The sequence below is a fragment of the Xyrauchen texanus genome, chromosome 40, assembly GCF_025860055.1.
Source record: "Xyrauchen texanus isolate HMW12.3.18 chromosome 40, RBS_HiC_50CHRs, whole genome shotgun sequence".
Lineage (NCBI taxonomy): Eukaryota > Metazoa > Chordata > Actinopteri > Cypriniformes > Catostomidae > Xyrauchen > Xyrauchen texanus.
In genome coordinates, this window is record NC_068315.1 from 12,207,153 (window position 1) to 12,233,169 (window position 26,017).

At 39.2% G+C, this 26,017-nt stretch overlaps 1 protein-coding gene across 2 annotated transcripts in view; it reads left to right on the forward strand.

Annotated features, from left to right (window-relative positions):
* LOC127633481 (attractin-like protein 1) overlaps positions 1 to 26,017 on the forward strand; it is a 142,425-nt gene that overhangs the window by 19,642 nt on the left and 96,766 nt on the right. For both annotated transcript variants that reach the window (XM_052112626.1, XM_052112625.1), the window contains exons 2-19: positions 5,770 to 5,853; positions 6,116 to 6,229; positions 7,698 to 7,826; positions 8,790 to 8,998; positions 9,971 to 10,145; positions 10,439 to 10,526; positions 10,866 to 11,121; positions 12,203 to 12,386; positions 12,501 to 12,655; positions 12,759 to 12,843; positions 12,994 to 13,205; positions 14,195 to 14,313; positions 14,414 to 14,546; positions 15,473 to 15,660; positions 15,839 to 16,052; positions 16,604 to 16,792; positions 19,611 to 19,829; positions 22,106 to 22,243. In XM_052112626.1, the coding sequence (XP_051968586.1) occupies positions 5,770 to 5,853; positions 6,116 to 6,229; positions 7,698 to 7,826; positions 8,790 to 8,998; positions 9,971 to 10,145; positions 10,439 to 10,526; positions 10,866 to 11,121; positions 12,203 to 12,386; positions 12,501 to 12,655; positions 12,759 to 12,843; positions 12,994 to 13,205; positions 14,195 to 14,313; positions 14,414 to 14,546; positions 15,473 to 15,660; positions 15,839 to 16,052; positions 16,604 to 16,792; positions 19,611 to 19,829; positions 22,106 to 22,243 (2,891 nt within the window). The remainder of the gene's footprint in view (positions 1 to 5,769; positions 5,854 to 6,115; positions 6,230 to 7,697; positions 7,827 to 8,789; positions 8,999 to 9,970; positions 10,146 to 10,438; positions 10,527 to 10,865; positions 11,122 to 12,202; positions 12,387 to 12,500; positions 12,656 to 12,758; positions 12,844 to 12,993; positions 13,206 to 14,194; positions 14,314 to 14,413; positions 14,547 to 15,472; positions 15,661 to 15,838; positions 16,053 to 16,603; positions 16,793 to 19,610; positions 19,830 to 22,105; positions 22,244 to 26,017) is intronic.

Sequence of the window (26,017 nt, forward strand, 5' to 3'; positions counted from 1 at the left end):
TTTTGTATTGGCTTTGCTATAGGTACAGATCATTTGGTAATTTTTGTGAAGTAGTCAAATTGGATATATGAAGAAATTCTCAACTCAAAGTGAGAAATGCTTCACAGGCCGATGGAAATTTATTGCAGGAGTAAAGCAATGGTCTGGTCTGCACTTATATAGCGCCTTTTTTTTAACCTTTAAAAAAGGTTACCAAATCCCATTCGCACACACATTCACACTCGCACTCGTACACCAATGGCGGCATTGCAAAGCAACCACAAAGATGATTTTTGATTGCCACTGTCTGCAGACTGTTCCATACTGAGCTGTGGTCACTGAACATATATGAATTAAGGTTTCATTTAACCCTTGTTTTGTGTTCGTTTTGTGCTAACACATTTTGTGTTCCTTGTCAAAATTGACTGACCCACTAAGATAGTTTGTACACTCACCTAAAGGATTATTAGGAACACCTGTTCAATTTCTCATTAATGCAATTATCTAATCAACCAATCACGTGGCAGTTGCTTCAATGCATTTAGGGGTGTGGTCCTGGTCAAGACAATCTCCTGAACTCCAAACTGAATGTCAGAATGGGAAAGAAAGGTGATTTAAGCAATTTTGAGCGTGGCATGGTTGTTGGTTCCAGACGGGCCGGTCTGAGTATTTCACAATCTGCTCAGTTACTGGGATTTTCACGCACAACCATTTCTAGGGTTTACAAAGAATGGTGTGAAAGGGAAAAACATCCAGTATGCGGCAGTCCTGTGGGCGAAAATGCCTTGTTGATGCTAGAGGTCAGAGGAGAATGGGCCGACTGATTCAAGCTGATAGAAGAGCAACTTTGCCTGAAATAACCACTCGTTACAACCGAGGTATGCAGCAAAGCATTTGTGAAGCCACAACACGCACAACCTTGAGGCGGATGGGCTACAACAGTAGAAGACCCCCACCGGGTACCACTCATCTCCACTACAAATAAGAAAAAGAGGCTACAATTTGCAAGAGTTCACCAAAATTGGACAGTTGAAGACTGGAAAAATGTTGCCTGGTCTGATGAGTCTCGATTTCTGTTGAGACATTCAGATGGTAGAGTCAGAATTTGGCGTAAACAGAATGAGAACATGGATCCATCATGCCTTGTTACCACTGTGCAGGCTGGTGGTGGTGGTGTAATGGTGTGGGGATGTTTTCTTGGCACACCTTAGGCCCCTTAGTGCCAATTGGGCATCGTTTAAATGCCACGGCCTACCTGAGCATTGTTTCTGACCATGTCCATCCCTTTATGGCCACCATGTACCCATCCTCTGATGGCTACTTCCAGCAGGATAATGCACCATGTCACAAAGCTCGAATCATTTCAAATTGGTTTCTTGAACATGACAATGAGTTCACTGTACTAAAATGGCCCCCACAGTCACCAGATCTCAACCCAATAGATCATCTTTGGGATGTGGTGGAACGGGAGCTTCGTGCCCTGGATGTGCATCCCACAAATCTCCATCAACTGCAAGATGCTATCCTATCAATATGGGCCAACATTTCTAAAGAATGCTTTCAGCACCTTGTTGAATCAATGCCACGTAGAATTAAGGCAGTTCTGAAGGCGAAAGGGGGTCAAACACCATATTAGTATGGTGTTCCTAATAATCCTTTAGGTGAGTGTAAATCTCTCATATTGCATTAGATCTTTTTTTCAACTTCTTTTTAAGTAATTTAAGTATATAGTATTGTGCTCCTTTTTTGAACATATTTTAAAAAATCTATATTTGTATTGATAGAAGTATCAATTGAATTGAGCCAGTGGGGGGCACACATTGTGGAAAAAAAAGGATTGCATACTAAATTAATTACCGCTTGATCTGAACACTTGATCTTGACTTTACAATGCATATAATTCATCCTACCAATTTGTAAACAATGCTTTTTAATTGGCTGACAAATAAGAACTATTTCATTCTCATCATTTACACATTTTTTATCACAACAATTATGCTCAGAGTTGGTAAAACCATAAAAAAAGTAGAATGCAGTAGACTTTACTCATGCTAGTGCCATCTTTGATTTTTAATAGGAATGACAACGATGCTGTGATGGATAGATGTACGGTCTCTTCAATGAGCTTTACTGCTTGAAGTGTTTTTGGATTGTTCTGCAGACAAAACATTGCAAAAAATCTTTCCAAGAACATTCAGGATACAAAGAATTCCAGACAACTTGAGTGGTGGAAAATCAGATGTGATCTAGGAACGTTATACCATTCTTGCCATTGAATAGAAGTCTCACAGCCTTTCCATTAAAAATAAAAGATGGCGCTAGCGTGAATAAGGTCTATGAACAAATTTGATTCACTCTGAGGCCAAACTGCTGTTAGTATTAGTGTATGACATATACATATAACATAGACAGTGAAATATAACTTACAGCAGACTATCCCAATTCAAACGAGCACAAACAACATTATAGAGTAGACAAGTACAAGTAGATCTTGAAATATTCCTCAAAAAGTGTCCATGGAAGGTCAATGCTCAAAAGGTTGCTCAACACACATTGTGTGTGTATGTGTTTGTGTGTGCAAACACACATCCACATTTGTGCTCCTCTAAAGGATTGGGATGCTCCTGAACACTTAATATTTCTCTATTTTGTTGTCTAATCCTTTCATTTCCAATGGCTGGTCATTTTTGACTGGGAACACAAGTGTGACAAAGTGAAATGAATCCAAAACAATTTAAAGAACATGGTCAATTTATTTGATGCTTTTTAAGGTACCACGTGTGTACAAAGTTAAGGAATATTATTCCAATTGAATGAAGTACAAAAAAAAATAAGACAAAAGTGGTCTGGGTCAAAATGACAGAACACAACATAAGGGTTAATTCACATGCACTCATCCTTTGCACTGGCATTGCTAAAGATGTCAATGACCTTGTTTACATGCATTGGAATATTCCAATATAAATCAGAATTTGGACATACTAACATTATGCGCCAAGCTAATTTGTTATCCTGATTGGCAAAACACAAGTCAGTCAATAATAAGTCTTCTAGATTATTATTATTTATTTAGCATATGGCTAGGCTTCTAGATTTCCGAATAAAACAGCTGGGACATAAAAGTAATAATTGGAATTCTGGGTCATTGGGGTTAGGGCGAATAAAGTGAAGACTTTATCTGTAAAATATGTTGTAAATATTTATTTTAGATCTATGCATTATGAAAATAATTTTAAGTGCAATGTAATGCAGAAAGTTGTGAAAAGTCAAGCTATCAAAGTAATATGAGGAGTTTACTGATTTATTTATAAACATTAGAAGAAATAAACAAATTGACAACAGCACTGGTCGACTCTTTGGATTCATTTCATCGCTTTTGTATGCAGTTGTCAAGGACATGAATGAGAATCAATGAGTTTCTTAGATTACTGGGCTGAATTACTAATTATGCAGCTCAATAAATGACAATAGCAAGCATCTCATTTTCGTTTCCAGAAGAAAATAGCAGTTAAAGAACATAGATGTCTAATTTATTCTGTAAATGTTGATTGCCATGTACTCAGGAGTATTCCAATAGCGGTAAAGCATGTAAACCTTTTTTTAACAATATATAATAATTTATGTGCATGTGAAAATGGTCAATTTGTATTTTGTTTAATTTACAACAATCCTGCACCTGTTAAGTCTCACAAGTCATCATTCTTTCAAGGTGGTATTGATGGCTGGTTGCCTCTGATCTGCTCCGCTCCAAGGTGCTTGTGCAACACCAGCTCAATTCTTTTTAAGAAGGCCAGGACAGAAGGTCTCAGCAATGTCTCTTACAGCGCTGAAAAAGTTATATATATATATTTTTTTTTATTGAAACAAAAAACATCCAACATCTATATCACCCATTTGAAAAACTAACTGTCCCTTTAAATGTAATAGCTGGTTGTGCCACCTTTAGCAGCAACAACTGCAACCAAACACTTCTGACAACTGGAGATCAGTCTTTCACATTGCTGTGGTGGAATTTTGGCCCACTCTTCTTTGCAGAACTGCTTTATTTCAGCCACATTGGAGGGTTTTCGAGCATCAACTGCCCGTTTAAGGTCCTACCACAGCATCTCGATTGGTTGAAGTCAGGACTTTGAGTAGGCCACTCCAAAACTTTAATTTAGCTTCTTTTGAGCCATTCAGATGTGGACTTACTCCTATGCTTTAGATCATTGTCTTGCTGCATAATCCAGTTGTGCTTGAGCTTCAACTCACGGACTGATGACCAGATGTTCAACTTTAGGATGTTCTGGTAGAATTCATGTTTCTCAATTATTGCAAGTCTCCCTGGCCCTGAAGCAGCAAAGCATCCACACACCATCACACTACAACCACCATGCTTGACTCGGTGTTTGATTTATGCTAGATGTAACGGGACCCGTGTCTTCCAAACAGTTCCACTTTCGACTCATCAGTCTACAGAACATTCAGAACATTTGAGGATCATCAAGGTGTGTTTTGACAAAATTCAGACGATCCTCAATGTTCTTCTGGGTTAGCAGTGGCTTTTGCCTCGCTACTGTCTCATGGATGGCATTTTTGGCCAATGTCTTTCTGATAGTGGAGGCATGAACAGTTCCTTGGATGTTTTCCTTGGCTTTTTTTAATTTCTTGGATGAGTCGCCGCTATGCTCTTCATGGAATTTTGGAAGGTTGGCCGCTTCTGGGAAGGTTCACTACTGTGCCAAGTTTTCTCCATTTTGGAGATAATGGCTTTCACAGTGGTTCTTTGGAGTCCCTGAGCCTTTAAAATAGCTTTGTAACCCTTCCAGACTGATGTTTTTCAATTACCTTTTTCCTCATAATTTCTGGAATTTCTTTCAACCTTGGCATAGTGTGTTACTGGGTGAGACCTTTTAGCCAACTTCATGCTGCTGGAAAAGTTCTATTTAGGTGATGATTTGATTGAACAGGGCTGGCAGTAATCAGGCCTGGGTGTGTCTAGTCCAACTGAACCCCATTATGAATGCAGTTTCATAATTTTATGACATTTTTATTTTTATTTAGTAACTAAGGGAGGGGCAAATACTTTTTCACACATGCTCTGTTTGTATTTTGATAACTTTTTTTGTTTAACATAATTTAAAAGCAGCATTTTGTGTTTACTCCGATTGCCTTTGTTTTATGTTAAGATTTTGTTTGAATTTTTGAAATAATTTAGTATGAGATTTACACAAAAACCAAAGAAATCAGGATGGGGCAAATAATTTTTCACAGCACTGTAGATTGATTTCCTTTTAGAATTTGCCCCGAGGAGTGTTTGGCGATGCGAGCAGCAATAATTTGTTCAATTAAAGTCGTGTGTCTGTAAAATTAAGGTCATTGTTTCTGAGGATTTGTCTCTTTAATTTGGCATCTACAAACAATTGGTCCTGTCTGGGTAAACAATTCTGCCAGCTTTGTGCGGTTAATGTGGCCTTGACACAGACATGCCTAGTGTTACATGGTGATGCAAAACAGAATCTAGCACCGTCACTCCATGTGCCTGATGGCTCTGTTGCAGTATGAGGGCAGAGGCAACTGATTGGCTGGGCCTGTGACATGAGCACATTTGCGGTAGTGAATCATTGTGTAACTGCTACCACACAGGCGTGTGTCCATATGGCCATAAGTAACAACAGAAACCATCCAGTCTTTGTAACTACACATACTTCTCTGCTACACCTTATTACACACTGCATTACATTGTTAAGTTTGACCCTCTGGTTTGTTTGATGTGGTCCTCAAAACATGGACTATGATCTTGTTTTTCAGGTTGACTGAACCGTCTGGGTACCTTACGGATGGCCCCATCAATTACAAGTACAAAACTAAGTGCACCTGGCTGATTGAGGGCTAGTAAGTGTCTCTCCTTATTATCCCCAGAGTTTGACATTTTCCTTTGGCCACTCTTTCCTTCTGAATAACTCTTATTTAAAAGACACTTCAGCAGCCCTTGCAGGGTGTTGTTTTCTGTTGTGTTACCAGAAAAGGCTCAGGGGAGCACATTCTGCCTCAAACTCCTCAGACTTGGCAGGAATGACTCGTAATATGTTCTCATAGCAGATTAGGCAGCCAGCAACAAGTTCCAAAGCATTATGTCATCACCTTTGTTTTGCAGCCCAAACGCAGTCCTGAGGTTACGGTTTAACCATTTTGCGACTGAATGTAGCTGGGACCACATGTACGTCTATGATGGAGACTCTATTTACGCTCCCTTAGTAGCTGTGTTCAGGTGAGTGTGTATTTTAAAACTGCAGCCTTAGCCTAGAGCAGTGGTTCCCAACCCTGTTCCTGGAGGCTCCCCAACACAGCACATTTTGTATATCTCCCTTTTCTGACACACCCAATTCAGGTCTTGGAGTCTCCACTAATGAGCAGATGATATATTTGATTAGGGAGATATCCAAAATGTGTGGTGTTGGGGGCCTCCAGGAACAGGGTTGGGAAACACTGGCCTAGAGAATTGAGTGTGATTTATCACATTCTTAGCATTGAAAATAAAAAGTGAAAGTTGTGTCCATGTCTGTTATCTTTCTATGTGCTAGTGTACTCTTAAAAGTTGACATAAATAATAGGGCTGTTGATTTAATGTGTTGATTCAGTGCTATTAATTATATTAAAAATATTGTGTTAAATAATTAAAGCAGTTGATTATGTACCTGGAACATAATTAGGAATATTTCTACCTCCTAATTTAAGCTTGAAGTACCACCTGTTTTCAGCAGGGGACAGTAAGCAAAACTTCAGCTGTATATGCAACGTACAACTGTACAGACAACAAACCACTCTCAGTTAGGCTTGCTTGACACCAGCGACCGCTAAAGATAAGAACACTTCTGAAAGCAAGGATTTCTTAACTTGTTTTCCTAAACGATGTTTATCTTGAAACGGCGACCAAAAAAACACTGTGTTTATGACACAATAAAATTGAGACATTCCAGAAGTGTCCGTCTGATGCATGTGTACATTCACATGTCTTTAGAAAAGCCCTTATAATAAATCTATCTCAGACAGATTGACGTATTCAATTGCAATGGATTGCTGTGGACCGTTGGCCAATGATAAGCTTATGTTCAATAACGTGGAAATAAATTATAAATTGACTTCTAAAGACACTTTTTTGTCTTGTCTTCTCAATGCTTTACTCATCTGCTACAGTAATGAAATGCATTTTAATTTTATTATTTTAAATTACATCATTTATTATATTATGAATTATGCATATGATTTTTTTTTAATTATTTTTGTTACATTTACAATGATTTAAATATAACTAGTTATAATGATTTAAACATGATATATTGAATGTAATTAATTAAAACTATTTTATTTAAATATGTATTCTTTTGCTTTTTGGTAAAAAAAATAATAAATACCCATGTTGCACTATACAGATGCTTGTCCAGTCACATGTTCTCTAGAATGAGAATGCCCCTTCCCTTTATACCACCATCTAGTAGCCAATCATGGTTCAAGACTGATTAAACTAAAGCTAACTAAAGCTAATTTAATAAAAAAAAATGGGACAAGCCCTTTGTTACACCCCAATTTCCTGATTCCATGAAAATACATGACCTCAGGATAGAGAACTAGGAAAATTTCACTTTAATGCATGACCAATGGAATTAGCTACTGCCATTATTAGACAACAATGGGTAATTTCTTAACCAGTTTTTTATTTATCTTTAACTGCCCCACAGTGGCCTCATTGTCCCCGAAGTGAAAGGGAACGAGACTGTCCCTGAAGTGGAGACCAATTCAGGCTATGCACTCCTGCATTTTTTTAGCGATGCTGCCTACAACCTGACAGGCTTTGAAATCTTCTACTCGTGAGTATCCGACCACAGCGGGGCACCCATATTAATGACATTCGACATCAGCACTATCTAAATCGAAAAGAGCCTGCAGTCTCGGCCAGGTGCTAATACTGCATGTAATCACCCAGGTGTCTTCATTTTATCCTCTCTGTGCAGGTTTCATTCTTCATGTAATCACAGGCTTAGTCCTGTTCATTATACCCTCCCCATTTCAGGTCCCTTTTTAGTATATCTGTATAAAAGGATAGTTCACTCAAAAATGAAGGTTCTTCTTATTTACTCCTCCTTACTCCTCCTCATGCCTTCCCAGACTTTCTTTCTTTAGTAGAACACAAAAAAATTTAGGAAAATATCTCTGCTCTGTAGGTCCATACAATGTAAGTGAATTGTGATCAGACCTTTGTTTTCTTCGACAGTCACATAAAGGAAACATAAAATCATCCATATTGTAATCCATATGTCTCCAGTAAAATGCAAATCTTCAGAAGCAATGTAATAGGTGTGGGTGAAAAACAGAACAAAATGTAATTTATTTTTTTACTCTAAATCTCCACTTTAACTTTCATTTTCAGATGTGAAAATGAAACTAAACAGACACCACATGTGACTTTCAGATGTAAAAGTGAAAATGGAGATTTAGAGTAAAAAAAGAACTAAAATTTTTACCTGATTTTCACCCACACATATTATATGGCTCCTGAAGATATAGATTTAAACACTAGAGTCTTATGGATTACTTCTGTGTTTCATTTATGTAATTTCCGATTAAAATGTCCGATCACCATTCGCTGGCATTGTATAAACCTACAGATCTGAGATATTCTTCTAAAAACTTTGTGTTCTGCTGAGGAAAGAAAAACATAAATGTCTGAGATGGTAAATTATGAGAGATTTTTCATTTTTGGGTGAACTATCCCTTAAGAATTTCCCTTTCTTGTTTCCTTTTTTCTGCTTTTTCTATCTGTTCCTCGACAGAATCAACTCATGTCCAAATAACTGCTCGGGCCATGGGAAGTGCACCTCTGGGAACTCTATAGCGAGCCGTGTGTATTGTGAGTGTGATAAGTACTGGAAGGGCGAGGCCTGCGACATCCCATATTGCAAGAACAACTGTGGCAGCCCTGATCATGGTTACTGCGACCTCACTGGGGAAAAGCTGTGTGTGTGCAATGACAGCTGGCAAGGTACTATACTCTTCCTTCTCTCCTCCTCTCTCTCTCTTACCCTACTTTTTCCTACCCTCCCACAGATTCTGTTTAATTTCTTAAATTATCTGGAAGATGCTGTGAGAATCTGAGTGCTTACCAATTCTGTGTTCCCAACAGAGTGTTGCACCTCATGCAGCTTGTTTTTGTTTTGTGTATTGTCTCCCCCTAGTGTTGATTCTGTAGCTGTGCACCTGTCACCTCTGCATCACTGCAGCATCCTCATCAGGCTCTTGACACATTGTCACAGAGTCAAATGCACAATTTAGCCTGAAGGAGGTTTAACACCATGCTGTCTTGAGGTTGACGTAATGACATGAGCCTCTGGCCAACTTCTCATTAAGCTGCAAGAGAGAAAAATATAAATGTTCACGTTAATGACCATGAGGAGTTGATAAGAAGCTTTCACACCTGCTCTATAAAGTCAGAAAAATGCAGAGATCTTGGAGCTTAATTATAGCTGTTTTTAAAGGCCGTCAAGAGATCTGATCATAAATGGACAGCACTAAATGAGTCCAGTGAGTTTTGTGATCCAATCACTTAAACAACTTTCAATGGTGGTGCTGGCTACATTACGTTTAGCATCCTGATACGTCCTGGGTTGCATAAATGGCCAGCCTTCCTGCATAACATGCAATTATTGTGGTACAAAAAGGGTTTTAATCTGTTAAGGGAGGTAAGATTTATCTATACTTGGGAGCAACAGTTTGCGAACCTTTTTTTGCTTTATGAACACACTGATGTATTAAGTGCTGTTATGTAATCAAAGATCCTCCCCTTGAAAATTCTATCACAGGAAGTGTTACATCTGATACTCATTCATGGTAATATTAGTTGTCAGTGGCATACTGTTACCACTTGTGATGTTTCCAGGTAAAAACAGGGTTATAGATTTTTATACTACTGACTTACCTCTCTCTCTCTCTATATATATATCTCACTTTCTCTCAGGTGCAGACTGCTCTTTAACAGTCCCCTCCACAGAGTCATATTGGATCATGCCCACCGTGAAGCCGTTTGGAGCATCACTGGGTAGAGCTTCCCATAAGGCAGTGGTACAGGAAAAGGTCATGTGGGTTGTCGGCGGCTACACTTTTAACTACAGCAACTTTCATAAGGTTTTAAAGTGAGTGATGAGACTTACCTTCTGTTCTGAAGTATTATTATCAGTTTCACCAAATGCAAAAGGGCACCAAAAAGTACTGCAAAAAGTAATGCATGTGGGCTTCCATTATGACATTGCTTATTTGTTAAATGACCTTTCAGACATTTATCCAAATATAAAACCCACAAGCACCAATTTTAATAATAATTGTTGAGTCTGAACAAGGAACTCTTTGTATGGAATGTTTGGGCATTATTGTGTATTATATACATTTCAACATTAGACTTGAAATTTATGTCTTTGTTTCCTTGCAGTTATAATCTTGAAAGTGGCATCTGGAACACTGTGCCCATCAGTAGTGGACCCCTGCCGAGATATGGCCACTCCTTGGCACTATATCGGGTAACATCAGTGTTGAAATGTTTCACAATGAATTTAGCAAGAATACATTATTGTCTTGAAGCTTAATAGCTGTAATCAGTGTCAGAATGAGTGAATAAGGCCATTACGCTGATTACATGTTCTAGCTTTTGGTCTGGGTATACAATCTGATACAGATCTGGTTTGCTTATCTTAACAAAAGCAAGAATACCCTGCAGCAACCCTTATACTTTTCTGCCACTCTCCCATCATTCCAAAACACAGTGAACCAACCCAACACTTAAAAAATGGAAACTATAGAATGTTGACTGCTATTTTGAAAGATTCAAAATGTTCATGAATCTTTTTGTTTTTTTTCAGGATGACATCTACATGTTTGGAGGCAAGTTGGAGATGGGTGCCAGTAATGTAACAGATGAGCTGTGGGTGTTCAACATACCCAGAATGACGTGGTCACAGAAGTTGCCCAGTGTGCCACCTCATGTGCAGGTCTACGCTGTTGAGGGCCACTCGGCCCATATAGCAGAGATGGATAATGGGGATGTGGTTATGGTGGTCATCTTCGGCTACTCCTCCATTTACAGCTACATCAGCAACGTCCAGGAGTACAATATACGTGAGTGACTGAACCAGTATTGCTGTAATACATTGTTTGTCTTGAAATTAGGATTGAATGGTGAAGTATTTTGCAAGTACCCTAAAAATATTGAGTTGTGAATTTGGTTATTTAAAAACGATCCTTATGATTTTAAATAACAAAGATTATGATCCTGCATTAAAGGAATAGTTCACCCAAAAATGAAAATTCTCTCATCATTTACTCACCCACACACAAATGAAGAAATGCAAGTGAATGTTGGCCAGAACATTGAGGCTCCAAAAAGCATATAAAGACATCATAAAAAGTAATCCATATGACTCCAGTGGTTAAATCCATGTCTTTAAAAAAACACAACGATATGTATGTGTGAGAAACATCAGTATTTCAGTCTTTTTTTACTTTAAATCTCCACATTTGACCCACCCTGACCAGTGGGTGGTGATATGCACAAAGAATGCGAATCTACAAAAAACAAGAGAAGAAAAATGTGAAAGTGGATATTTCATGTAAAAACTGACTTGGATATCAATCTGTTTCTCACCCACAACTATCATACCACTTCAGAAGACATGGCTTTAACTACTTGAGTCATATGGATTACTTTTATGCTGCCTTTATGTCCTTTTGGGAGCTTCAAAGTTCAGGCAACCATTCATTTGCATTGTATGGACCTACAGAGTTGAAATCTTCTTCTAAAAATCTTTGTGTTCTGCAGATCTAGACTATGGGTGAGTAAAAGAAGAGAGAATAAAATTTTTGGGTGAACTTCAAGGATTGATTTGATTGTTTTTACTCAAGTGGGCCAGTAGAAAGAGCTGTGGTTGTTTGCAAGAAGCAGTGTGCAGTTGATATATCCAGAAGCAGCATGTCTCTCTGGCTGAGGTTTTCGTGATCAGGGCCCTGAGTAATCTTAAGAGTCGAGAACTCATGCTCTTATTTTCTACTCTAACAGGAAATTCTTGCAGACTTTTCCTACCGTTTTTTTGTTTTAAGAAAACGTAGCTTTATTTTTGATATCTACAACATTCAAACACAAACAATCTGATTTCCTCCTGACATCGTACATGTGATCATGTTTTGTTCATTCTGTCCACAGGAACAAACACATGGTTGGTGCCAGATACCAGAGGAGCGATCGCTCAGGGTGGGTACGGACACAGTAGTGTGTATGATAGCGGTAGTAAAAGTGTGTATATCCATGGAGGATACAAATCTCTCCCTGCTAACAAATACGGCCTTGTGGATGACTTGTACCGCTATGAGGTTCAGACCCGCACCTGGTGAGAGCACACAGAGGCACATACACACATACAATTAGGTTGTAATCATGTTATATAAACTTTTAAAGGGTGTAGTCAACTTGGTTTCAATTTGAGCCATGTTTTATTTTGTAGGACGATTCTGAGGGAGAGCGGTTACCCACGTTACTTGCACTCATCTGTGCTGTTAGGAGGAAATCTGCTCATCTTTGGAGGGAATACCCATAATGACACCTCTCTTAGTAATGGGGCCAAGTGCTTCTCTGCTGACTTTCTTGCTTATGACATTGGTTTGTAGTGGCCCCTTTCTACATGTTTTACATACAGTTACATTTCATTCTTAGTGGGCCATCAAAGGTTAATTTAAAAGTAAGAATGTCTCCTGTCTTGCAGCGTGTGATGAGTGGAAGGTCCTGCCTAAACCGAATTTGCACAGAGATGTCAACCGCTTTGGGCATACAGCAGTCACCAGTAATGGGTAAGAACTCTATGAAATATGCATAAACACACAATATTTTATATAATTATTAAACTGATAATTCCTCATGTTCCAAACCTGTATTACTTTTTAAGTAATTTTTTAGGTAAACTGTCACTTTATTATTTTAATGTTCTCTTTTCCTTCTAGGTCGATGTATGTGTTTGGTGGTTTCTCCAGTGTGCTTCTGAATGACGTGCTCATATACAGGCCACCCAGCTGTGAGGCCTTCCTGGGGCAGGAGCGCTGCGAGGCTGCAGGCCCTGGTGTGCGCTGTGTTTGGAAAGGGAGTCGCTGTGTGTCCTTGGAGCCCAGCTTCTCTAACAGCGCAACACCTGCTCCATTCTGCCCTGCCAAAGCCGGTAGGTGTCTGGAGGCTCACAGACTCCCCTGCCACACTCAGCTACGACATTTTCCACCATGTCCAAGCTGGGAAATCAGTCTGGCTTGCATGTGCTGATCTGAGCCCTAGGGTGTGTCTGCCACATTGTGTAAAGGCTGAGTAAATGAGAGAGTAATAGAAGTGGCACAGGCTGTTTGAAGCAGACACAGAGGAGAGTTTCCCACAGCCCTCTGCTGCTCTTTAGGGCTGCTTTGTTTGATCTTTTGCCACTTGTCAGAACACAACCAATCACTCTAAACCAGCCAGAATTTAGTCTGTGATTGGGTGTAAGAATGTGTGGGTAGCGTCCGCCTAATAATGACATTAATAATAAATGACAATGAATAATGTTATTAACCAGGTTTCCCGAACTCATGCCTTTGGTTGAGCTATGTTGGGCTGGCCAGGATCCACAAACAGTGTTCGCAGTTTTTCTGAGGAAACCACTTTAAAAATGGCTTGCTTCTAGATGACAGCACATAAAACTGGGATATAAGAAAGTATTTTAACATCAAAACACACACATCATCATTAACTACACAATGTCACATAAACATGCAGTGGAAGTGTTTCCTCCACCACTATTCAGAATTTGTGTTTGTCTAAAGCAAGGGGTGGGGAAATTATGTTTATTTAGTGAAGCAAGGACATGGAGACACTCTTAATGATTAAATTAGGACTTGTCAAAATAAAGATCTTTTGAAGTCTTCAATTAGAAGTAAATGGGGTATGGAAGGTATTTGAAGTACTAAATCTTTATCTTCTACTTTGTTCAAAGTTCTAATATGAGAGCACAGCTCTGTGAACTAATCTCACATTTCTTAGATGCCTCTTTAGATGAACGTATGCCTGACAGCTTTTGGATATTTATACATGGAAGTGTCCATTTTTGTTTTTAGACTAGACAGTTCTGCTTTTCATCTCACCGTCACTTTTCTTGTACTTCTTTGAAATATGTCTCGCCTAAAGCCACAGTAGATGAGCGATGTTACCGCTTCTCTGACTGCACCAGCTGTACCTCCAACACTAATGGATGTCAATGGTGTGATGGCAAGAAATGCATATCAGCTCTCAGTAACTGCACTGCTGTAAGTAGGCCTGCAGAGGGCACACGTGCTACACTACACAGGTGAATGCAACATACATACTGTGTATTGTATGTTTAGTATGTTTTTTTTTTCTAACTAGACTGTGAAGAATTTCACCAAATGTCCAATCAGGAATGAGCAGATTTGCAGTAAGATGTCCAATTGCAAGAGCTGCTCCCTCAACCTGAGTTGCCAATGGGATCCTCAACAGCAGGAATGCCACACCCTCCCTGGTAAGATGGGCGGGTCTTGAGGGAAATCATGGATCATTTTGACAGTTTATTCTGTGAACTAATGCAGAGGCGTTCATAGTTGAACTTGTTAAGATTTTTTCTCTGAATATGTCAGTTAAGGTAGAGTAAATGCTTATAGAGCCAAAGCTTTTACTTTCTATATATTTGACACTGTAGCTTTTTTCTGAAACCAAGTGAGCTGCCTTGCCTTTTAACACAGCATGCTGACTGAAATGGAACCTAATAAGTGACTGATTTGGAACATGCCACATATGCAGCAAACCTGCCTGCCACACAAAAAGCACTCTTTACGAGAGGTGCACAGGATACTTGACTCACAATTTTCTCCAATAGAGTTTAGGAATAGTCCGGGTTCAATACAAGTTAAGCTCATTCGAAAGCATTTGTGGTATATTATTGATTACCACGAAACGTAATTTTTACTTGCCCCTCCTTTTCTTTAAAAAAAACTAAAATCTGTGTTACAGTGAGGCACTTACAATGGAAGTGAATGGGGCAAATCCGTAAACGTTAAAATACTCACTGTTTCAAAAGTATAGCAGCAAGACGTAAACAATATGCATGTTAACATGATTTCAGTGGGATAAAATCCTTAGCTAAACATTTCTGTGTAAAGTTATAGGCAATTTTACAACTTTGTTGCCATGACGATGTAATATCAACAAACCCTACAATGACGATTTAAACAATTTTACATCTCAAATAATACATGAATTTTAATAGAGGAATTAATGTAAGTTCTTTTATAAAATGATAAGCTTCACATTTCTGCCTTTTTAAACATCTAAAAATTGGCCATATTTACTTCCATTGCAAGTGCATCACTGTAACCTCGATTTTGAAAAGGATGGATGAGGCTTGACTTAAATCTCCTGATTGATCTGTCTCTCATGGTCCTTCTGTAGCCCAGCTTTGTGGAGATGGTTGGAGCAATGTTGAGGAGGCTTGTCTGCAGATCAACTCCAGCAAGGAGAGCTATGACAATGCTCAGCACTACTGCAAGAACCTGGAGGGCAACATCGCTTCCCTTACCACAGCCAAGCAGGTGGACTTTGTACTGGAGGAACTGCAAAAGTACCAACTGAAAGGGAAGGTTTGTGTCTCAATGTGAGAGCAGTTGCTTAAAATCATTGCAAAAGTGGCTCAGTAAAGATTGTTTGCAGATGTCACTTGCCAATAATGCGATAACATTCAGGATGCAACTGTATAGTTAGTCCCTAATATTATTAATGCATCCACTGTCCCTCTGACTCATTGATTTTGTCCTTCAGAAACTGTCCCCATGGGTGGGCCTGAGGAAGATCAACGTGTCATACTGGGGGTGGGAGGACATGTCTCCGTTCACGAACACCTCTCTGCAGTGGCTGCCCGGTGAGCCCAATGACTCTGGCTTCTGTGCATACCTGGAGAGAGCTCAGGTCTCAGGCCTCAGGGCCAATCCCTGCACTGCCAACACAGACGGCCTCATCTGTGAGAAACCAGTTGGTGAGTCGCTATTCCTTCCCTCCACTGCTTTTATTTTTGACTCTGTGTGTGGCTACTATCACACAGAAGCAGAATATGGTTGTCAGTCCTGTTTTAGTGTGCTAAATATGGTTACATTCAAACATTTCACATGAGAGTGACAACCACATTCCAGTTATCCGTTAATCAAGATTTGACAAATTAACTCTCACTTCGGTTGGACTCATTTATTACATATCATCACGTCAGTCATCTATAAATGTGTTATGATAATCTTTTTTTTTTTAAATTTTTTTTACTTTAGTCACTGTAATTACAGGTTATTAATAATGCTTTCATTTGAGTAGAAAAGGAGCTTGACTTTGGTAATTAATAAAGACAGTATTCAAGACACTCCTCTAAGCTGTTATACGAACAGGGCAATGTAAGAAATACGGTTTTCAATCCCACACTGACTGTGTGATCATAGTGATTGTGAGTAGACACAATCCCATAAGACACATAAGCATTCCATTTTCTGGCCAGAAATATGATAAAACTAAATTTATTGAACCAAAATTTCTCCTTTGCAGTGAGCCCGAACCAAAATGCCCGCCCGTGTAAGATGCCCTGCTCCCTGCGCACAACCTGTGAGAACTGCACCAGCCAGGCCATGGAGTGCATGTGGTGTGGAAGTACGAAGCGCTGTGTGGACTCCAATGCTTACGTCATCTCCTTTCCCTATGGCCAGTGCCTGGAGTGGCAGACAGGAGACTGTGTGTGTGAGTGTCCTTATTTACTTAAAATAGCCACAGCATGTGGTGTTTGAATTTAACATGTAAATTAGTTTGTGTAGTTCTCATTTTTTTAAACGAATTTGTTTTATGGGCAATTTTGCCTTTGTTAGACAGGATAGCATAGAATGTCACATGTAGGGAGAGAGTGTGGGTAGAATTGGTTTAGGAGGACATGAGAAGGCCAAACCCAAACTTGCATCCCCAAGAACACAAGGTTTCAAAATATTGTGAGAAAATGTGCCTTGCACAGAATCTTCATTTTAATTTTCATTCTAAGTGTGCTACTGTGCCCTTTCTATGTGCACTGTGATGAAGTGACAAGAGATAAATCCTATCTCTTCCATACTAATTCAAACTTTTGTCCTAACCAGCCGTGACTACAACAAGCAGAAAAACACTGGGTAGTGTTGCACACAGTGAAATTTAATCGGTCCAAAATGCTGATATGTAGGCAATATTAAATATAAAATATGTTCTAATATGGTCACTTCTTGCAGTATTTTGCTTTTAGTGGGATGGTTAGGATGTGGTGTAATGCTTCACCTGGCTGGAGGCCTGTTTGTTGTTTTCAGCTATGGAAGCTATCTGTTCATCTCTGGTAGGAGATTTTTTTTTTAGCAAGAAAAGCTAGAGCACTAGTCTTACTGGAGCTGTTTTTTCATGAACCCCTTTACCTTATTTGTTGGAAGGGATTTAGTAATCCACACAACTGTGTATGCCCTTCCCAGTGAAGAGAAAGTCACTCTGTTGAGCCTTTCGAGAAAGATACTGCCAATCAGTGTCTTTTTAGCTATCCTGGGTTGTGTGTGTTCTTCATTTCAATCAGTTCTGTTGTTTCATCTCATTAGCTGAACTGCTTGGCCTCTGATCCACCTGTAATGTACAATTAGTGTTTCAATTTGCCTGAATAAGCATTCGGTCTTCTCTCTTGGCCATTCAAGAATGAATTCTAATGGCATGTGTCAGCACGCTAAGTGAGAGTAGCTTCAAGGCAAACGTGATCATGAATGGCAGGAACATTTTGAGAGGCCTTGACATCCCCTTAATACCTTTTATGCTCCTAATTTTTTGTCCACTTCGTTTGAGGTGTAGTGCACATTTTCTGTTTTTTTTTTATAGATGTTACTTGTTTCTTTAAGGCAAAAACAATTTTCCTGTGCCATTTATTGGTACATAGCAGTGTGCATGTCCTGTCTGATTACAAAAAATGGCAAGTTATGTTTGTCCTTCAGACCAGAGGCAAGTGCTCATAATGTCTGATTCCACTCTCAGAAAGTGAGGAAAGTGTATTGGGGACACATCAACGCTCTCTGTCTGTGGTCTTTGTGACAGGCCTAGACTTACTGATAGAGCTTCCATTACGCTCAGTCTGATGGAAAATGAATTAAAAGCTCTCTGGCTGAAGGTGGTACTATTCTGCAAATCTCTTCGGCTGAGGAAACCTTTTTGTCATCAAAATGTATCTCTCCATCCGAGTGATGGTTACTTAGTGTATTAGCTGCTCCGCTATCAGCTCCGGCCTGTGTCAGTGCCATCTATTTCTGACTCCTGGTGTTTTGTTCCCTTTAAGGTACTTTGTCTTTGTTGGAGCATGGCGGAAAGAGTTTGACTCTTGTGCAGCAGTGATATGCAGTGATCACTCTCTCTCGCTTTCTCTCTTTCCCTCTCTCCAATTGCCTTTTGGCATGGCTACATTTGTCACTATATAAATATGCAGTCTGGGCGACATGCAGTTCTGGATTTTTTAAGTCAGCATGAAATTGCTTTCGCAACCTATTTTACTTATGTCATTTTAAGTGTTTTTGATGTATTGATTTGATCCAACAGGAATAGATTAGATTGTAAAGTTGTCTATGTGATAGGTAACTGGAGGGGTGGGGTATAACAATAAAAGTGCTTAATGTCAGTCAAAAACAAAAGTTTTTTTTTTTTTTTTTCTTGGAATAACATGAACTCTGATGAATTGCTCACAATAAGACTTGGAACATAGGTTCATTACACATTAATTTTCACATCGTGTACAGCTGGTATTAAGATGCGTCTTGAGTGATCCGATCACGTGGACTGGTGAGACACATCACTGTTTACACCTGGTCACTTAAATGCGTTTCCTGTGACCACTATTGTTCATATTTGGAGGGGAGGGTTATGAGGTTAAAATTTAATCTAAGGATAAATGCAGCATTTAGAGCAAAATCATCTGTTATTTTAGTGGATTACCTGTATTAAAGGAGCTTCAGGTGTTTGTGTCCCTTCATCTTGATGTGCGACACACTGTAGAAGATCTGTGAAGTTTTCACGCTTGTGTGTATCTGCTTTTTCGAATTTTCGAATTTTCAGATTTGATGGTTTTATCCTTTTAGTGCGGTTGATTTACTGGTGAGGTGTGGTACTTTGCTGCTGTCCAGGACGCATTCAGGAAGGATTAGCATTTATACCTCAAATAAGTGTAAAGTGTAAAGACTAACAGTGTGCTTTTTCACCATGCTGCCATTGCTTGACCTTGAACACATTTTGCATAATTCTTGCTGTTGTGTGGTCTGAGATCCTTAGAGATGTGATTGGGGGAGGGGAATCAAACTGATAGAGACCTAAACACATGGCTCTGATGTGCTCTTTAGGGAGACTGATTTATGTCTAGTCTTTGGAAGTAACATTCTTGTGGCATTTATGAACAAATTACTAAATCTGTTGCATGATATGCCATGTGAGGATCTGACAGTTTCAATATATCAGTGTACAGTATATAATCTAACCAGACTCTCTTTTTGTCTCGGTCTCTATCTGTTCTCCCTAATTGCAGCTCAGAACTGCTCTGGTTTGCGTACATGTGGTCAGTGTCTGGAGCAGCCTGACTGTGGCTGGTGTGGGGACCCCAGTAACACAGGCCGAGGACAGTGTATGGAGGGCTCGTATCGTGGACCCATGAAGAGCCCCTCCAGATACAGCCAAGAAATGGTGCTTGATGCAGGACTCTGCCCAAAAGAACGAGGCTTTGAGTGGGCTTTCATCCAGTGTCCTGGTGAGAATGTACCATGAATGCACACACTTTAAATTACACTTGTCACTTCAAGATACACACATTTGCATGCACAGTTGATACAGGATGTTTACATGGACAGTGGTTATGTACACCACAGAATAAAACAAAAAAAGAAATAAATGTAAAGGTAGTTTGAAGGAATTTCTTTGCCTCTAATGGCATAAAACAGAATTGCAGTCTGTTTATTGATTGTCCCAACTGCCTAAACAAACGGCTGAGTTTGGGGCCGGACTACCGAACAATTGCAGACTGCGTGAAGGTTTAAAATTTCATGAAAACAGACATTATATTTATAGTTCTGTTTGCTTTATTGTTTTGTTTAGCTAGTGGGGCAGAAATGACACCCCTCACTTTTAAAGAGCAATTTTGCGCTTTAAATGTTGTGACATTTAGTTCATATAACACATTAAAGGTATAGTTCACCCAAAAATGAAAATTCTCTCTTCATTTACTCACCCACATGCCCTCCCAGATGTGTATGACTTTCTTTCTTCAGCAGAACACAAAGACTTTTAGAAGAATATTTTGGCTCTGTAGGTCCATACAGTGCAAGTGTTTGGTGATAAGACCTTTGTAGCTCCAAAAATCACACATAGGAAACAGAGAAGTAATACATAAGACTCCAGTGGTTAAATCCATATCTTCAGAAGCAATTTAAAAGGTGTGGGTAAGAAACCGATATATTTGATACAGAGATATATATATATATATATATATATATATACACACTCACCTAAAGGATTATTAGGAACACCTGTTCAATTTCTCATTAATGCAATTATCTAATCAACCAATCACATGGCAGTTGCTTCAATGCATTTAGGGGTGTGGTCCTGGTCAAGACAATCTCCTGAACTCCAAACTGAATGTCAGAATGGGAAAGAATGGTGATTTAAGCAATTTTGAGCATGGCATGGTTGTTGGTGCCAGACGGGCCGGTCTAAGTATTTCACAATCTGCTCAGTTACTGGGATTTTCACGCACAACCATTTCTAGGGTTTACAAAGAAAGGTGTGAAAAGGGAAAAACATCCAGTATGCGGCAGTTCTGTGGGCGAAAATGCCTTGTTGATGCTAGAGGTCAGAGGAGAATGGGCCGACTGATTCAAGCTGATAGAAGAGCAACTTTGCCTGAAATAACCACTCGTTACAACCGAGGTATGCAGCAAAGCATTTGTGAAGCCACAACATGCACAACCTTGAGGCGGATGGGCTACAACAGCAGAAGACCCCACCGGGTACCACTCATCTCCACTTCAAATAGGAAAAATAGGCTACAATTTGCAAGAGCTCACAAAAACTGGACAGTTGAAGACTGGAAAAATGTTGCCTGGTCTGATGAGTCTCGATTTCTGTTGAGACATTCAGATGATAGAGTCAGAATTTGGCATAAACAGAATGAGAACATGGATCCATCATGCCTTGTTACCACTGTGCAGACTGGTGGTGGTGGTGTAATGGTGTGGGGGATGTTTTCTTGGCACACTTTAGGCCCCTTAGTGCCAATTGGGCATCGTTTAAATGCCACGGCCTACCTGAGCATTGTTTCTGACCATGTCCATCCCTTTATGGCCACCATGTACCCATCCTCTGATGGCTACTTCCAGCAGGATAATGCACCATGTCACAAAGCTCGAATCATTTCAAATTGGTTTCTTGAACATGACAATGAGTTCACTGTACTAAAATGGCCCCCACATTCACCAGATCTCAACCCAATAGAGCATCTTTGGGATGTGGTGGAACGGAAGCTTCGTGCTCTGGATGTGCATCCCACAAATCTCCATCAACTGCAAGATGCTATCCTATCAATATGGGCCAGCATTTCTAAAGAATGCTTTCAGCACCTTGTTGAATCAATGCCACGTAGAATTAAGGCAGTTCTGAAGGCGAAAGGGGGTCAAACACAGTATTAGTATGGTGTTCCTAATAATCCTTTAGGTGAGTGTATATATATATATATATATATATATATATATATATATATATATATATATATATATATAAATAAGTTAATTTTTTTACTCTAAATCTCCACTTTCTCTTTTACACCTGAAAGGCACATGTGGTGCTGGTTTAGTTTCACTTTCACATCTGAAAGTCATACATAACTCGGATGGAATGAGGGTGAGTAAATTATGAGAGAATTTCAATTAATTTAAGGATTTAAAAGTCATCCATAACCTCAATGCAACAAAACACACTTTAGTGAAAAATGAAAAATCAAAGTCTTACCCAATGACTTATATTTCCTAGCATGCCAGTGCAACGGCCACAGCACTTGTGTGAACGGCAGTATGTGTGAGCAGTGCCGTAACCTCACCACTGGACCTCACTGCGAAACGTGCTTACCGGGTTACCATGGAGACCCAACCAATGGCGGAAAGTGCCAAGGTGAGAATATTTGCACCTGCTGGGAGGCATAATAATACTTCACTATGCTTGGTAGGAGAGCAAAGAGCACATACTGCAATGAAAACACACTGCTCCTCGTGTGATTATTACACACTGAAATTGTTTGGTGTTGAGGTCAAACAGGTGAGTGCACTGCCAGAGGTGAGAGTTAAGCTTTTGCTGTGGAAATTATGCTTTACAGCACTGCTTTGTGATCCTGTGAAAGGGGATATGCTGTCATACCCCATTATGCCCAGAGTTATGAGACAACACTCCCACCAAAGGGGTTTAACACAAAGAACTGGTGATCACAAAATGTTTGATAGTTCAGACGCCATATTGCAACTGATTGAAATAAAGTAAAAAATGCGTGTCTTCAAAGGAATCGTCCATATACAATACTAAAATGTCTTTGTTGTTTTATTTGCAGCCTATTTTAGGATGAAAATGGATGTGTTCCTCTGTTTTTGTGAAAATTCCTTTAATACTTTATGGCTTGTCAGTTCTGAAAATGCACTAGATATCCTAGACACTATCATATTTCCTATATGATTTACGTCATTCCCCTCAAGAGGCTACTAGCATTCAAAAGGTGCTCTTGTGCACAACATTGTGGGCCTTTGAAATACAACCTACAGGAACAGGACGGAAAGTGTTGTGTTGGCAGATTGCGGATTTGCAGGCGGCATAGAAATTATCCTATACGTGTTGTCATGCATCATAGCTCTGCAGACAAAAGCCTGTCAGAGCCCTTATGATCCACAGTGGTGTTAGCTTAGCAGGAAGAGTTTGTAGAATTAATGCTTATTTTAGAAATAATTATAGGCCACTGCTCAGAAATGGATTATAGAACAGATAAAAGGCTGTGGAATTTGAAGCCAGCATTTTTCATCTGTGGCAGAATACTTCTGAACACATATGAACCTGGTTTGTAAAGTTTCAAAACTGGAGTTCGCCCCTCAGTGAATTAACAGACACTCAAATTTATATTCTGAATGGGGACCACACACTATGTACCACAATGCAAGAGAACATACAAGCATTCTCATGAATATAAGTTCTGTTTATTACCAAATTAAAGGGCTCATAAAATGAGGAATCCAATTTTGAGTTAATTTTACTACAAATATACATTGTAAACGTCAGTGTTTTGATTTCCGTTGCAGCATGTAATTGCAGCAAAGCCTATTCTAAGTGTCAAAGAGAGGTTAAAAAAATTGTTTTTGTTTCTAAAACTTCTCTAACATTATGGGTAAATATCGGGGGAGAATTTTTATATACAGTGCAAATATTCACAACGCATCACTTTTTCCACATTTTGTTATGTTACAGCCTTATTCCATAATGGATTAAATTCATTATTTTTCTCAAAATTCTACAAACAATACCCCATAATGACAACGTGAAGAAGTTTGTTTGAAATCTTGCAATTTTATAAAAAAATAAATAAAAGATCACATGTACATATGTATTCACAGCCTTTGCTCAATATTTTGTTGAAGCACCTTTGGCACCAATTACAGCCTCAAGTCTTTTGTGTATAATGCTACAAGCTTGGCACACCTATTTTTGGGCAGTTTCTACTATTCTTCTTTGCAGAACCTCTCAAGCTTCATCAGGTTGGATAGGGAGCGTCGGTGCACAGCCATTTTCAGATCTCTCCAGAGATGTTCAATCGGGTTCAAGTCTGGGCGCTGGCTGGGCCACTCAAGGACATTCACAGAGTTGTCCAGTAGCCACACCTTTGTTTTCTTGGCTGTTTGCTTGGGGTCGTTGTCCTGTTGGAAGATGAACCTTCACCCCAGTCTGAGGTCCAGAGCACTCTTGAGCAGGTTTTCATGAACAATGTGATTGTACATTGCTGCATTCATCATTCCCTCGATCCTGAATAGTCTCCCAGTTCCTGCCGCTGAAAAACTTCCCCACAGCATGATGCTGCCACCACCATGCTTCACGGTAGGGATGGTATTGGCCAGGTGATGAGCGGTGCCTGGTTTCCTCCAGACATCATGCTTGCATTCTGGCCAAAAAGTTCAATTTTGTTTCATCAGACCAGAGAATTTAGTTTCTCATGGTCTGAGAGTTCTTCAGGTGCCTTTTGGCAAACTACAGGCAGGCTGTCATGTGCCTTTTGCTGAGGAGTTGCTTCCGTCTGGCCACTCTACCATACAGGCCTGATTGGTGTAGTGCTGCAAAGATGGTTGTTCTTCTGGAAGGTTCTCCTCTCTCCAAGGAGAAATGCTGGAGCTCTGTCAGAGTGACCATCGGGTTCTTGGTCACCTCCCTGACTATGGCCCTTCTCCCCCGATCGCTCAGTTTGGCTGGGCGGCCAGCTCTAGGAAGAGTGCTGGTGGTTCCAAACTTCTTCCATTTACGGATGATAGAGGCCACTGTGCTCATTGGGACCTTCAATGCTGCAGACATTTTTCTGTATCCTTCCCAAGATCTGTGCCTCGATACAATCCTGTCTTGGAGGTCTACAGACAATTCCTTGGACTTCATGTCTTGGTTTGTGCTCTGACATGCACTGTTAACTGTGGGACCTTATATAGACAGGTGTGTACCTTTCCAAATTATGTCCAATCAACTGAATTTACCACAGGTGGACTCCAATCAAGTTGTAGAAACATCTCAAGGATGATCAGGATGCACTTGAGCTCAATTTTGAGTGTCATGGCAAAGGCTGTGAATACATATGTACATGTGTTTTTTTTTTTTTTTTTTTAATACATTTGCAATGATTTCAAACAAACTTCTTTCACGTTGTCATTATAGGGTATTGTTTGTAGAATTTTTAGGAAAATAATGAATTTAATTCATTTTGGAATAAGGCTGTAACATAACAAAATGTGGATAAAATGAAGCGCTGTGAATACTTCCGGATGCACTGTAATTTTATTTATGATAAAAATACCCTTTAAATTTTTATATAAATATTTTAGTAGGTAAAACTATAAGAGGTCTGTGTTATATATATATATATATATTATGAATCTATCTCCAAATAATTGTTTGTGTTATTTATATAGCTTAATTAAAACATGTTAGTCTCTGCTCAGCTCATGTTTATTGTAATAGTTACATTTATATTTATTAATTTAGCTATTTTTATCCAAATTGAATTACAAAAGAGAATAAAACAAACAAAAGAGATCACCCCATGGTGAAAGCAACCCAATTAGAGCTATAATACCTAATCTCAATTGAGTAATAGAATAGTTTAATACTGGAGTAGAATACAGAATAGTAGATTATATGTTTAATGTTCTTATCCACAGACATGGGAAATATAGAGTATTCCTTGTGTCTATTGACCTTTGTGGTTAAGATCTCAGAGTTCATGAGCGGGGTGTTGTTAATGCATTAATGCACCTATTATTTTAATTACCTTGATTGGTATTGTGGCCTAGGGCCTATAAACTTATGTGTTCATTTCAAGTAATTCAGCCAAACTAATTTCTCTGAGAGAACAGAGAGAGATAATAGAATGTGAGAACAGTCATCTCACTGTGTTTGTCAGCTTGGTTGGTTTGAGGTTTAGAACAGACAGATCTAATTGGTAGTGATGTCACTGAATACAGTAGATACTATTTTGACTTTGGAAGTATGAAGTTAAAGGGGTCATGACATGAGTAAAATTTTATTTTTTATAAATCAGAATATAAATCAGATATTACATAAATATAGTTAATTATGTTATATTGTATTACAGTACATTATATAATGAAGTATAGAAACAACATTTTCCACATTTCCTTTCTTACATTTTCCTTA